The 14,416-nt window shown below is 34.9% G+C and overlaps 1 protein-coding gene across 6 annotated transcripts in view; it reads left to right on the forward strand.

Moving 5' to 3' along the window:
• Window positions 1–14,416, forward strand: part of VRK2 (VRK serine/threonine kinase 2) — a 110,215-nt gene that overhangs the window by 74,845 nt on the left and 20,954 nt on the right. For 5 of the 6 annotated variants that reach the window (XM_033239114.1, XM_033239113.1, XM_033239110.1 and 2 more), the window contains 3 exons: window positions 4,072–4,192; window positions 7,087–7,145; window positions 11,366–11,532. In XM_033239114.1, coding sequence (XP_033095005.1) covers window positions 4,072–4,192; window positions 7,087–7,145; window positions 11,366–11,532 — 347 coding nt within the window. The remainder of the gene's footprint in view (window positions 1–4,071; window positions 4,193–7,086; window positions 7,146–11,365; window positions 11,533–14,416) is intronic. The other variant, XM_033239112.1, reaches the window with a different exon arrangement.

Genomic DNA, 14,416 nt, shown 5'->3' on the forward strand with positions numbered 1-14,416 from the left:
CACTGCAAGCTCCGCCTCCTGGGTTTACGCCATTCTCCTGCCTCAGCCTCCCAAGCAGCTGGGACTACAGGCGCCCGCCACGTCGCCCGGCTAGTTTTTTGTATTTTTAGTAGAGACGGGGTTTCACCATGTTAGCCAGGATGGTCTCGATCTCCTGACCTCGTGATCCGCCCGTCTCGGCCTCCCAAAGTGCTGGGATTACAGGCTTGAGCCACCGCGCCCGGCCGATAACTTATCTGTTCTTATAACAGTTCAGAAGGACCATTTGTCACTTTTTTTTTTTTTTTTTTTTTTTTTTTTTTTTTTTTTTAGGCGGAGTCTTGCTCTGTCGCCTGGACTGGATTTGTCACTTTATAGTTAAATATTTTAACTAATCCTTCTTTATTGGAATGAAATAACTTAAATAATTTCATGAAAGGATAGTAACATGAAAAATTTGGTCAGTGATGCAGCTTAGAAAACTGGATCTTCCACTTATTTATTCCTTGCCAAAACCACTATTTTTGTGTCAGTATGTGTTGGTGCTTTAAGTTTAAATGCCTGCTTCAAATACCTTCCTCACTATGGAAGTCGTGTGTTTAATGTTGTTTGATATTAAAACTAATGATGGAGGCAAAGTAATTATTATTTTTTTGTTGTTTTTATTTTTTTCTGAGATGGAGTCTGTCTCTGTCACCCCGGCTGCAGCACAGTGGTGCTATCTTGGCTCACTGCAACCTCCACCTCCTGAATTCAAGCAATTCTCCTGCTTCAAGCAAAGCCTCCTGAGTAGCTGGGATTACAGGTGTGTGCCACCATGCCCGGCTAATTTTTGTATTTTTAGTAGAGATGGGGTTTCGCCATGTTGGCTGGGCTAGTCTTGAACTCCTGACCTCAGGTGATCTGCCCACCTCAGCCTCCCAAAGTGCTGGGATTACAGGTATAAGCCACCGTGCCCAGCAGCAAAGTAATTATAAGATTGAGCACAGGCTTTGGTTTTTGAAAGACTTGGATTTCAGTGATGAGCTCTATTAATTTTTGCTCTGTGATATTGAGCAAATTATTTAACCTCTCTGAGTCTCCATATTGTTGTCAGTAGGACTAATATTTACTTTAAATTGTTTGAAACATTAGATGAAATAATAAGGTAGAGTGCCAGGCACAGTAGCAGGCACAGTAGCAGCTCTCCATCAATCACATCAATTGTTTTTATTTTAATTATGCATTCTACTATCAGCCATTTCTAAAATTTTCTTTCTAGTTAAATAGAATTTAAATCCCCACCTGTGCCTATTTCTTTCTAATTGTTTTTACTTTGGCAGTACTTTATAATTTAGAAATGTTGAACAATTGAGAATACCACAGGCTTTCAACAAAAAGAGTGATATATATTACTCCATCTTAGTAAGCTCAATATAAGTTAGATGCTATTGATAATATTTAGAAACTAGAGAAAGTTTAGAAATAACTAAATCTCATTACAGTTCCAAGCAATGATAAGTAAACACTTCATTTTAGGACATCTATATGAAACTATACTGTCAGTAATTACATTAATTACCAAATGCCACTGAAGAACCCTATGTATTACAATAAATTGTGCAAATACATGACTCAGAAACAAAACAATGCATAATGTATTTTCTATTCAAATGAATGAAAATATATTAAAAAGAAATATATTGCACAGTATCATCTGATTTTAGAGCTGAAAATGTAATATATTAGTGGCAGGACAAGAATTGGATCTCATTCCTAGTCCAGAGTTCTATTTACTGCTTCACTTAACATGTTTTAAAATGAATTTGAAAATTGTATAATTAAAGAAGCAACTTTCAAATTAAATTTTTTTATAGACACTAATAGTCTGACTATAATCAATTCTTTGTGTAAACTATACATGGACACATATATTCTAATATTGTCATCCAGAATATTTGTTTTTAATTAACAGGTATTAAAATTACTCCTCTGTGTACGGTAGATGGAAAGAAGACAATCATTGTCAAAGTCTAAGATTTTAACTTCACTAAACAAGTCAAACTTTTCAATTTGTTTTTCTGAGAGGGAATTTCAGGTAGAGGTATGTAGTTAGAAACATTTTTAGTCCCTCAGTCTTCAGTGAGTGGAAAGGAAAGGGTGACTATTGGATGTAAACAGTGGTAAAACATTCACCTAACCATAGTTATTAATACATATGTGCAAAAAAGAAAATAAAATATTGAAAAATGTGATAATGTATTTTAATTAGGTAAGACCAAACTATAATAGTGAAGTAAAGTTAACTCTCAAAGGGCTATTTCAAATGAAGACCAGTTTATGAAAGATTGGCTTCAGAAATCTAAATGACTTGTCATTACTTACAGCTTCATATCTATTAATCCCTCAGTTGGGGGGTAGGGGGAAATGGCTAGGAAGGTTCAATCTATTTTAATTCTGATTGTTTTTCCTCAAAGGGCCTCTTGTGTGTAGCTTATATCATCCAAACACGGTGCCAGAATATCATTTTTTGAAAATTAGAGGATATGAATTTTTTTAAGTGATGGTAATCAGGAATTGCCGTAATAGAAAGGGGACTTGTGAACACATCTGTACAAATGGAACCATTCCATTATTAATGGGAGATTTATTACTGAAGAAATCACTACAGAACAGTGTGGTAGAGATTGTGTTTTTATTTTAACATGAGAGCCAAGTCTTGCATTAGGACATTGTTGAAGCTTGTGCGGAAAGTAAATGGCACCCATGGGACTGTAGCATTCTGCTAGATTGAAGGGCCTTTAATAATCCAATACGCTAATAGCAGTTAGAATGTAAGAGCTAATCATGTCTTCTGCTTTTATAATAACTTATACATGGTAACCAAAAGTAGTTACAATGTGCTGGCATCATTGTTCTTAGCAGATTACTTTTTAAATTAAAAACTAAGTTCACTGAGTAACTTTTCAGAGTTTATTTCATGAAAGATAATAAAATAGGATACCTGTTTATAGCAGGTTTAACAGCCACTTACTGCTCTTAGATTATATATCCCTACACAGATGAACATTTGAGTAATGACAGAAATGTAAATACCAGCCTCTTGTTTTATAACAATTTTGAATGACTATAAAAATGAGTTTATTTTATGGGTATTTGCTAATGTTTTAATCATTATTTCAGTGTTTGTTAATAAGTATCAGTTATATTTCATACATTTCCTAGGTTTCATTGTCCATCTTCTCAGTAAGGTACTTACAAATATATATTAAATTATTAAATTAGTCTACAGCATTTAATAGCTTGATATAAATGATTCAAGGACCTGAAAATGTGCTTTTAATGTACTTTTTATGAAAAGCCATCTTATATTAAATTTTGAAAGCCTCTATTTGGCTCTCCCCCCAGCCTCCAATACTGTTGCCTCACTTTTATATAGATACGGGACCAGAATTTTAGCTTGCTGCTGCTTATATCTAAAAATAATATTTGTAAAATTGTAGAACCCTGTATCCAAAGCAGGAGACATATTTTTATTATATTTTCATGTGATTGAAAAAATCTTCAGAAAGACCCATTTTTTAATACTGCACACTAGATGGCAGTTTTGTCATATTCTTCCAACTTAAAATGCTGCTAGTGTGAGTGGAACAGGAAAGGCCATCAATGTTTAGTCTGCACTCAGAGGGTCTCTGCATGACCAGTGCAGACCCTATAGACTTCCTGGAACATATGTTAGCAATTTAGCTGCAGACATTTATTTCTTTGTTTTACTGCTTGGCTCTTTGAGAAAGTGTTGGTGCTGGGTTATGGGTTGTCTGGATCATGTCAGAGGCCATGGGGATCAAGTTCATGTGACAGGCCAGACTAAGGAAAGATGAAGTTGGAGGAGGTGAGGAAACTGACCCTTACTTTCAACAGCAACCAGTCACTGCCTGTCTGTGGACTGGGGCCAAATGCTTGGGCGTTTAAGTTTTATTCCAGCTGAACAAATAAAACACTTTGCCTATTTGGCTTTTTCATATTTCATCAATAGTAGTTCACCCAAAGATTTCTCCATTTCTCAAGGACGTGCTTATCCCTCATCTTTCTCTCTAATGCTTACTCCTATAGCCCTGTCCAGACGAAGTGACGTTGAGATCCTTGGCTACTGCATGCTGCGGTGGTTGTGTGGGAAACTTCCCTGGGAACAGAGCCTGAAGGACCCTGTGGCTGTGCAGACTGCTAAAACAAAGTACAAATTTTCAAGCATTTCATCATGTACTGCAGCAGGTCTGAAGGGATACATTAAAGGGAGCGAACAACATGGTGAAGATTGGCATTCTCCCAACATGACAACCAAAGCAAATTTCGTTAGTTTGAAAAATATGTTTTATAAAACCAAACAACTATCACATAAAATCCATTAAGATAACCTTATAAAAAGACATGTACTTGAATTACAGTGCAAAATATAAAGTGAAATATCTGTTCCTTTACATGGTATTTTCCAAAGCTTAGATTCTAGGTGGTAGTGTTTTCAAGGAAGAGTATTTTCAAATTAGCATTGTACAAGTATGCTGAAGTAGTCTGAGCTGGGTATGATTGATATTAACTATGTAAAACAGCAACATGAAAAGGGACAAATAGGGCTTATATTTTTCAAGTGAGAGCAACATACCTCTTATTTCTATCTTGGAGGAAGTAAGTTTTCTTTCTTAAGAAGGAAAATTTTTACATGAGCTATTTACATGAGATAATCGTGTAGCCACATAAACATTTTTAATATTCTACATTCAGTTTTTATTACCTGGATTCGGCTAGCATAAAAATTAGGTCAGACTAAGAACAGAGTGTGTTACTGTTCTACAATTCTCTCTCTGATCAGGCATAAGAAAAAGTCAATTGCATAGAGCACAGAATAGCCAGTTTTTCATTATATACCAAGATATGCTTAACAGTAGTTATCCACAGGTAGCAAAAGCAGCAGCTAAGTTAAGTTTTAACTAGGACAATCTCAACAGAAGAGTACAAAGCTAGGGGAAAATTAACTGATTCATAGAAATCTATCTTTAAATTCAGTGTGGCATCAGTTCTTAATAATGAGAAAGATTAGCCTGCAGATTCAGAAAAATATGTATTATATTTGTAAATACTGACATATATGAAATATTTCTCCACTCAGAATTTTGATCATCCTAGTCCCTTACCCAAAACTAAAACATATTTATATAAGTCTATATTAGAACTAAATTAGTTATTTACTGCAGTGATTGATGTGTCCATATTAACTTTCATGTACATTTCAAAATATGGGTCAAGTCAAAACACAGTGATGGGAATATATAAACAGTTTTTGTATTTAATTTTCCAATTCAGTTTACCTAATTACAATAATGTAACAAAGTAATGATGCTATTTTAAAAAACTAACATTTTAATTCTAATGATTGTATATTTGTTTTTTTAATAAGACTAATATGACTTGCTTTAATTTTTTATCAATATGCATATATAGATACATTCATTGTAGGTATCTATATAATGAATATACCTATTTATGCATATTTATGTATAATAGGATGTCATGTAAAATAAAATACAATACTAATACATCAAACGTAACTTCTGTTTACATTTTGTGGACTCCTACATATGTTAGTATCTTCATTTTGACTTGACTAATAATATAAACCTATAGACTAGTAAAGCCAGTATCATATTATGAAGTTTATAATTCAGATAAACCATAGACATTTTCAAACTTGTTATAGTACATAATACATAATCATAATTTATTCAACTTGCTGAGAAGGTATGACACTGAAATTCCCCATAAGGGCGTGATTGTATATTCAACCAAGACACTGTATCTCCCTTATGCCTTTTATTTTCCTGACATAGCATGCTACTGGATGAATGTGTGTAAGGTTGCTACTGCCTATGCCAGAGGTGGTGACTCACTCACACATATAAATAATTTTAGTTGAATGTTTTTATAGGTTGTGTATTCCTTACTTGAAATGCTTGGGACCAGAAGTGTTTCAGAATTCAGATTTTTTTAGATTTTGGAATATTTGCATTATATTTACCAGTTGAGCATCCTGTAAACCTGTTTAATCATGGTACAGCATAAAATATTGCCCAGTGGAGAACAATGCACATATATACTTCAGATACAATGTTTACATGAATTTTTATTGTTGTTTTTGAGAAAAAAAATCATGGTAAAGATTACTACTTCTGTGTTTCTGCATATATAAACTTTGAGTTAAAGCATTTATAATTCCTATAATTCCATTTTGTTTAATATTGGGGCTTAGAGAACAATACCACAAAGTGTGGTGCTTTGGCATGCTGAGACCTTTGAACTGAAAGAGACTGGATGTCCCCAGAAGCCACCTCAGAAGCCAAGTCTCTCTCTGACCTTCTCTTGCCCTCTTGTCTCCCATCCTTTCTCCTCCCAAGAAGAGAGTCATAGAAACCAGAATTCCTCTTTACCAAAGCAGGTTATAGAAACTAGAACCCCTGTACCCCAAGCAAGGCATTAAACCTAGAAAGGTCACCCTCTCCCTTCTCCCTTGAAGACCCTCATTCCAAAGGGGTCCTGCCCCATCCCCAGGAGGAATAAATGCTACACACATCAACAAGAATATGGACAGGCCTTGCTGGATCCCCCTGCCCCAGTTCAGTGCCATTAGAACATACCCTTTTGTCCAGTCACATTCCTACACAGCTGTCTATTCTTCATCAAACCGAAGCATAAAGATAGACTTCCTTGGGTCTTTGGTCTTCATTTCTCAAGTTGTATCATATACAACTTTAATTAAATAAATTTGTTATACTTTCTCCTGTTAACCTGTCTTTTGTTATAGGAATGTTGGCTGCAACCCTTAGGGTGGGTGAGAAAAAAGATCACACCTTTCTGCCCCTACATTAGTCTAGGTTATTGATATAAAATTAGTTTATTGGCATTGAGGGTTCTCTACTTCTGCTTACTTTCCTATCCATTATAGTTGGATGACAAAAAAAAACACTGAAAGTCACAATTTTGGTAAGCTACCAACACAGAGTTAGAGTTTTGTTTTCTAGTCAAAATAGTCACAGGGTTGAAAACATGTTCATTGTGCATTACTTTATTTTGTTTTAGTCTATTGGATGAGCTTCCCCAGTCAGTGCTTAAATGGGCTCCTTCTGGAAGCAGTTGCTGTAAGTCAAATAATAACTTCAACCTTCTCTTAAGATTTACAGGTCACCACATTTGTCATTCTCGTTTGGTAGCTTTTGCTTAACCCACCTGCTCTTATTCCCATCAGGGTGGAAAGGAGGGAACACTTCATGTTGCAAATAAGTTGCTAAAGAACACAATGTTTAGATCATCTTTAACATTAGAACACAAGAACCCCAAAAGAAGATACTGAGGTGGAAAATTCTAGGTTCTGCTTAGTGCATTTCTTTTTTTTTTTTTTTTAAGGTATCTATTTTGAGAATCATGCACAGGTTTAATAGTCAACCATGTCTGGTATTTCTAGAGTTAAGACTTTCTGGTTTTGTTCATCTGTATACTGTTGAAAGAAGATAAAGTTGACCTAAGGAAAAACTACTTTTCATCAGTCATTTAAAAAACCAAATCATTAAACACTTGAATGCTATTTAGAACAGTATTATGCTGACTGAACTGCCAGCAAAAAAAAATTTTTATTAGCAAAGGCATATGATTTTGGGATTTGGAGGTATATTTTGTATTTTCATATTTTCAAGTTAGTGTACAATGTAATTTTTAATTGACAATGTTATCAATACATATTGTATAAAATAGTATGTCAACTAGTAATTACCCACATTCCTGTCATTTTTATGTGCATACACAACATGTTATTCAACACTAATTTAACAATTGAGTTAGACTGTCTTATAAGAAAAAGCCAGTGCCCACTATCAGTCTTGCTTTTTCTCAAAGACAGATAATCAGAGTGAATCTTGTTTTCTGTTTACATTGGGCAATCTCAAAGTTAGCTTTTAGCTGACTTCTGAAAGTAGATATGTACACTGACCTCTCTAGCTAAGGTCAAATAGCATCTGTTTCCATCTGGTTGAGAAGTTGAGAGTTAAGTAACTTATATTCGCTGCCTTTCTTTCACTAGAAACCAAAATTTTCATTTGTGTAGGTAAGGAAAGAATAAGCCAGTTCTACTTCCCCCCTCCATTTGCAAGTCCAATAAGCCCTTCCTCACGTGAGTCTTTTGTTTTCCCCTTTCTCTAGTACTTTTCATCTGATTGAGGGAGACACACAGGAGAGATCCTCATTGTGGGAATGGGTTGCAAGATGAAATTTTTGTTTTCATAACTGTCAATAACTTGTCAAAATGGCAATACTCCTTTTTGGCTAATATTCTTTTTTTTTGTTTATTTTGAGACGTAGTCTCGCTCTGTCGCCCAGGCTGGAGTGCAGTGGCCGGATCTCAGCTCACTGCAAGCTCCGCCTCCCGGGTTTACGCCATTCTCCTGCCTCAGCCTCCTGAGTAGCTGGGACTACAGGCGCCTGCCACCTCACCCGGCTAGTTTTTTGTATTTTTTAGTAGAGACGGGGTTTCACCGTATTAGCCGGGATGGTCTCAATCTCCTGACCTCGTGATCCGCCTGTCTCAGCCTCCCAAAGTGCTGGGATTACAGGCTTGAGCCACCGCGCCCGGCCTGGCTAATATTCTTAATGGCTTTTTTTTTTTTTTGAGACAGAGTCTCGCTCTGTCACTGAGGCTGGAGTGCAGTGGCATGATCTCAGCTCAGTGCAACCTCCCCTTCCCAGGCTGAAGCGATTTTTTGCCTCAGCCTCCCAAGTAGCTGTGACTACAGGCACATGCCACCATGCCCAGCTAATTTTTGTGTATTTAGTAGAGACAGGGTTTCACCATATTGGCCAGGCCTGGTCTCGAACTCCTGACCTCGTGATCCACCCACCTTGGCCTCCCAAAGTGCTGGGATTACAGGTGTTAGCCACCACGCCTGGCCCTTATTGGCATTTTTACCAAATCATATAATTTATGTTTTAGTCAACTGGACAGAAAGAGAGATGGGAAGATGTCATTTAAAAATATATATATTTTGCCCTGAATTGTAAAAGACAAATGCTTCTGGGCAGTGTATATTCTGTCATACTCTATTTTAAAAGATTTGAAACAGATGAGTAATCTAGATGGGAGACACACCCAGTTTTTGTTTCTCAGTACAAACCATTTTACTGAATCCATACTATTAATTATAAAATGCAGATTTCTGTTTCTAAAGCAAAAAGTGTTGAAACTTTAATATTACATGAAGGTCTCTTAAATTAGGAGGTTGTGCTTAGGAAGAACACAGCCATGAAAATGAAGGAACTGATTTACAAAAGTTTATTACTGAAACATATTATGAAATAAAACAGCCAAGAAATTTGCAGCATACATGTCCAATAAGCATAATAATAATGGTTTCAAAAGTTTCTATCTCTTGATAGTAATGGTACTTAATATTTCAATGGCTTAAAAAGCAGATGATTTAAAAATATCGTAATTTCATACTAAAGGCATTTTGCTTTATAGTTCTGGCAATATGCTCGTAAATTTTAAAATGTACTTAATGTAATAAATCCAGATCTTGAAAGACTAACATTTAAACCAGTATTACATCACAATAGTCAAAGCTTCAGGTTTGTAATAATAAATTTATAATGGAAATGGCTCTTTTTATTTTCTCCCCCTCCTACCTCACTGGTACCTCATTTTTCCAAACCCCAGTCCCATGAAGGCTTTGCAGCACAGCTGCTATCAGTTGGTGGAGTGCCAGGAGTTTTCCATTGTCTTGTAACAGTGATTTGTTCCCAACACATTCAACTCTCTTCCTCATTTTGGATATTCTGGTTAATGGAATTGTAATATGTACCAAACTTGACTTACCAATCTTCAAAGGACCATAAAACAACAATATTTATATTAAAGTAGTAGTGAAGTTCATCTTTTTTTTAATCATCCCTTTAGAAATTGGATAGCCCCCAGCCCTTGTGAAGGGGCTGCATGAAGCATCAGTTATAAATATCGTGATAAAATAGCAGCACTTGCTAGTTAACAGAGATTTGGTTGACCGAATGCTAGATAACAGAATTTGATTTAAAAAAAAAAAAATCAGAGATGAACAAATAGGTTGCATAATTGCTACAGTGTCCAGGAAAAAAAGCCCAGAGCCAAGAGTTCACATTTTAATCACGTTAGCTTCATGTTCCCAGGAAATAGCTCTGGACTATATGGTGAAAGTGATCACTCTTAACTTTAATAGGGAGAAAGCAATGATGACTATTCCTTCTGGAATTTTTCTCTATAGGGAGTGAAACCCAGTGCCTCTGCAGTTTTCCTTTCTTTTTAGTGGAGGTAGACCTGGAGGGGAAGTGAAGGATTAGGAAGTCACTCCTGCCAACCCATGAAGTTTCCCAGGTTTTCCCACCATGGATGTAAGCAACTAAGTGAGAAAGTAAGAAGTACTTGAGTTTGAGTCAGTAATATATTTTTGAAAAGGAAAAGGCATCTCTAAACATCTCTGAACAAATGAAAACATGCCAGTTTTTAAATAGTATTTGGTATTATCACCACTTCTATTCCAATTTTAGGTTGAAGCTCAACATGAAAAAGAAATGCAAACTGCAAATATTTTAATGCAGTGATGTTTGTAACTGTTGGTTACTAATTCTGTTTGTATTTAAAAGTTGGTAGTTCTTAACCTTTTTGGGGGAAGGGGGTTTACTATGTAGTTCCAGGGGAACATTTCTTTATACTAGGGAAAAAATAAAAGATGGCAACTTCTCCTCCCACTGCTCTAAAATCAAAAACACAAGGCTATGTACCAGGCTAGCTAGGTATGGAGGACATGAGGGAGGTTTCATGCATTCTAAAGTCAATCTTAGCTAACAACATGGAATTCAAGGTCATTTCTAAATATATTGTTATAATCCCAAAATCAAAGCCTTAATTAAAATTTGCAGTTTTTTTTTCCTTAAAAAGAGATTTATAATAAGTAACACTTTAACTGAACTTTTAGAAGTTCAACATAAAGTATGAAGTATGGTCAATTGTATTATTTATGTAGTCCTTAATAGTTGCACCTCATAAATCATAATCATTATAATTATTAAAATATACTTCATAAGATCAGTGAATTGTAAGCGTATCAACAAAAATATGTTAAAAACATTACTAGTTTCATCAGTTCTGTAGGTTGCTATATTTCAGTCATTTTTTAATACCATTTAAAAAGTTATTTTCATTGAATTGTTCATGTTTGGTTTCTTCAGGAGATGTAAATGTGTAAAAGACAAAGAGATAACAGAAAGATTTTGAGATTATTGGAGTCTTGACAATTCTTGCCAATTATGAATAATATGTAAAAAATTTACTAATTCACAGGTGAAATAGCCCAATTTTTGGTATGTGCTTATAGTTTAGCCTATGATGAAAAGCCAAACTATCAAGTGCTCAAGAAAATTTTGAACCCTGATGGAATACCTTTGGGACCACTGGACTTTTCCACAAAAGGACAGAGTATAAATGTCCATACTCCAAACAGTCAAAAAGTAAGTAACATAATCCCTGCTACCCTATGAATACATTCTGTGATACTTTTCTATCGAATGAAGTTGTTTTAGGTCTCAAAATGAGTCTGACAGCTTTCTTCTTCCTTATATTTCACTCCCATTTCCCCTAACAGCACCAAGAAAGTTTGATCCAAGTTATTTTGACCTGTTGTCTCACAGAGAAAAATAGGATCTGTGGCCTACTATGTACTATGAAAGAAAGCAGTCACTACTGTCATAGAGATGTGACTAGTGTAAAGGCTAATCTGATGTTACTCATGAGAAAGCCATGATTTGTTTTTTTTCCTCCAGGCTTTCAATAGATATTGCCCTCTGTTTTTGCCTACCAATTTGGCCATAATTTGGTGGTGATAATAGTCTTAGATTTAACCAGATTATTTGTATGTGCTGATATTTCAATCCACGGAAACAATTCTTTACAGAAAATAAAAGAGTTTATGCTAGAGATCCACATTAAGAAAAAAACCATTTTTTTAAAGTTACACCTCTTCTTTTAGTCTGCCATCTTCCAAAAGACCAACACCAACTTAAAGAAAAAAAAAAGAATTAAGATTTCGAGCATTTTTAAGCAGGTGGTGGAAATCTTAGACTGCCATTATTAGCAGGATTAGTGGACAGGCAACACAGCATCCATGTCTTCCTTGACCACTATCCGTATGCAAAAATAAAGTGTAGAGGGCATTTTTTTCCTGATGCACGTACGATAAGATAGGGTCAGGATGCCATTCATTTTTAGTATTTCTTATGAACTTTGGATCATCACATGTGTTCATGAGCCAAGAATGCGGGATGCAAACTAATGTGACTGATAGGCTGCTAGATGAATGGTGAGTCAAGTATCAGTGCACAGATGGTTCTGATTTGCTGAATTTTGTAGTTGCTGCAACTGAAGACATAAAATATCCTTCTAGTCATAAATTAGCTCTTTGGAAGCAAAACCTTGGCACCAGAGCTTTACAACCTTCAATTAGTAGGAAAAGAAGTATTTGAATGACTGTGGTATTGACATCTGTAGGCCTGCATAGTAATCATTCCTAATAGAAGAGAATATCTGTTTGAGGAGGTTTTGCATGGCTAATTAACTACCAGTGAGAATATGTAATTTTTTCATGATCTCCTGATTGTCACCTTTCTCTCATGATACAATTAGATTTTATTGTAGCAAGTGCCTCACAAACCAATTGTCAGCACTATTTACGTATTGCAGAAGGCAGAACAAAAGTTCATGTTTAATAAAAAGCCACTGGATTTTGATCTTGGTAATTACTGAGACTCACTTTAACAGTTTTATTGACTTTCGTGTTTTTATCACTTTTGCAACAAAACAAAGAGCCATTTCCTTGACATAGTATTTTCGTTGCAATAATGGTCACCACTTAATCTACGCTAATTTAAGTAGATTTTCCCTTTTTGTAGTTTTTCAGTTTCATAAACGTAATTGAAATATATAAGCCATTTTAAAAAACGATAGCTATATCCTCTGATATAAAAGTCTAATTATTATCCACCAGAATTTTCAGCTTCATCAAATTCAAAGGGTGTTTGTTGTGAAACCATTTTTATATGTAGAGAATAGAACATAAAACACTTTTTCCAGTGAGCCTCCATCAAGAATATTTTACTCCTTTTGATTAGAGAATTTTGCTTATGAGTAAAAAAAGCACTTAAAAATAATTTACGCTTTTAAGACCTACACTAATTTCTGGTAAGAAATGTGATCAGCCTGGATGTGTAGACAGGAAGATGATTTCGGGATATATTTTGCAGCAGATCAATATTTATTTATTACTTATTTCTCTAGTATTTTAAGTGCATACATTTATTTAATAATGATAGCATAAGATATGTGCTCACCATATGTGGCTAAACTTTAAGTATCTTAATTTTCAAAGTTTACAGATTTTGCAGTGCTACAAAAACCAAACCCGAAAATGTTCAAATGCAAGGTATGACAGTATAAACTGTCCTGTTCCCAGTTCCCCGAATGATGCACGTATAGGATGATTTCCATAATAGATTGCTTCCATAACAAAAATCATTCCAAAATGCATATCAATCACATGGCTCCAAATTTCTTTTTAGTCACAGACAGAATCCCCTTATTAGTAAGTAAAATCATTTCTTGTTACTTTATAAATGGGTTTATAGTTATATGGAGTTAAGTATTTGGTTTATAGAGATATTTAACAGACTAGTGAGTGAACTCTGGAGTAATATATTTTTTGGACAAAGATATTTTAAAAGAAGACATTGGACCAGAAAAGGTATATATAAGTAAATGAAATGTTACCATCATTCAGTATTCAAGGGAAAAAAGTTATAACTGTTTATATTTTTAAATGTTATTTTGCTAATAACAAGTGAAACTTATACAGAGGGAAATATAGTATTTTTAAGAAAAACGTATTTTGATTAGGTATTAGAAGGTAGCACATTACCATAAGAATCTCACCAAACTTACATCACCTTTTTGCAAAAGAAAAAGCTTTTTTGTTTCCAATACTAGATTTTAGTAGACATTATAAACGGTTCTCTGTAAACGTGAACAGGGAAGTCCTCAAATACTGTTACTGGAGTTAAATTGGAAATGAATTTTTGTCAAGAGAGTAGTGATATTGATATTTTTTCATGAAAAACAAATCTTTGGGGGCATTTACCTGAATCAAAATGAGGGATGTAAAACTGAAGTCACTTTCTAGTAGTTCTGGGGGCTCCTGAGTTAGCACCGCCAATCAAATTAGAAGACTGTCTCATCAAGACCATCACAGTCTCTTTATGCCACCCACTAGGATTTAATTTATAAAATTCACTGAAAGAAACAATATTTCAGTAAGAATGCTTATTGAGGTGAGCTAAAGCTCTA

Source organism: Trachypithecus francoisi, unplaced genomic scaffold (genome assembly GCF_009764315.1).
Source record: "Trachypithecus francoisi isolate TF-2019V2 unplaced genomic scaffold, Tfra_2.0 Lachesis_group17, whole genome shotgun sequence".
In the NCBI taxonomy this organism is placed as follows: domain Eukaryota; kingdom Metazoa; phylum Chordata; class Mammalia; order Primates; family Cercopithecidae; genus Trachypithecus; species Trachypithecus francoisi.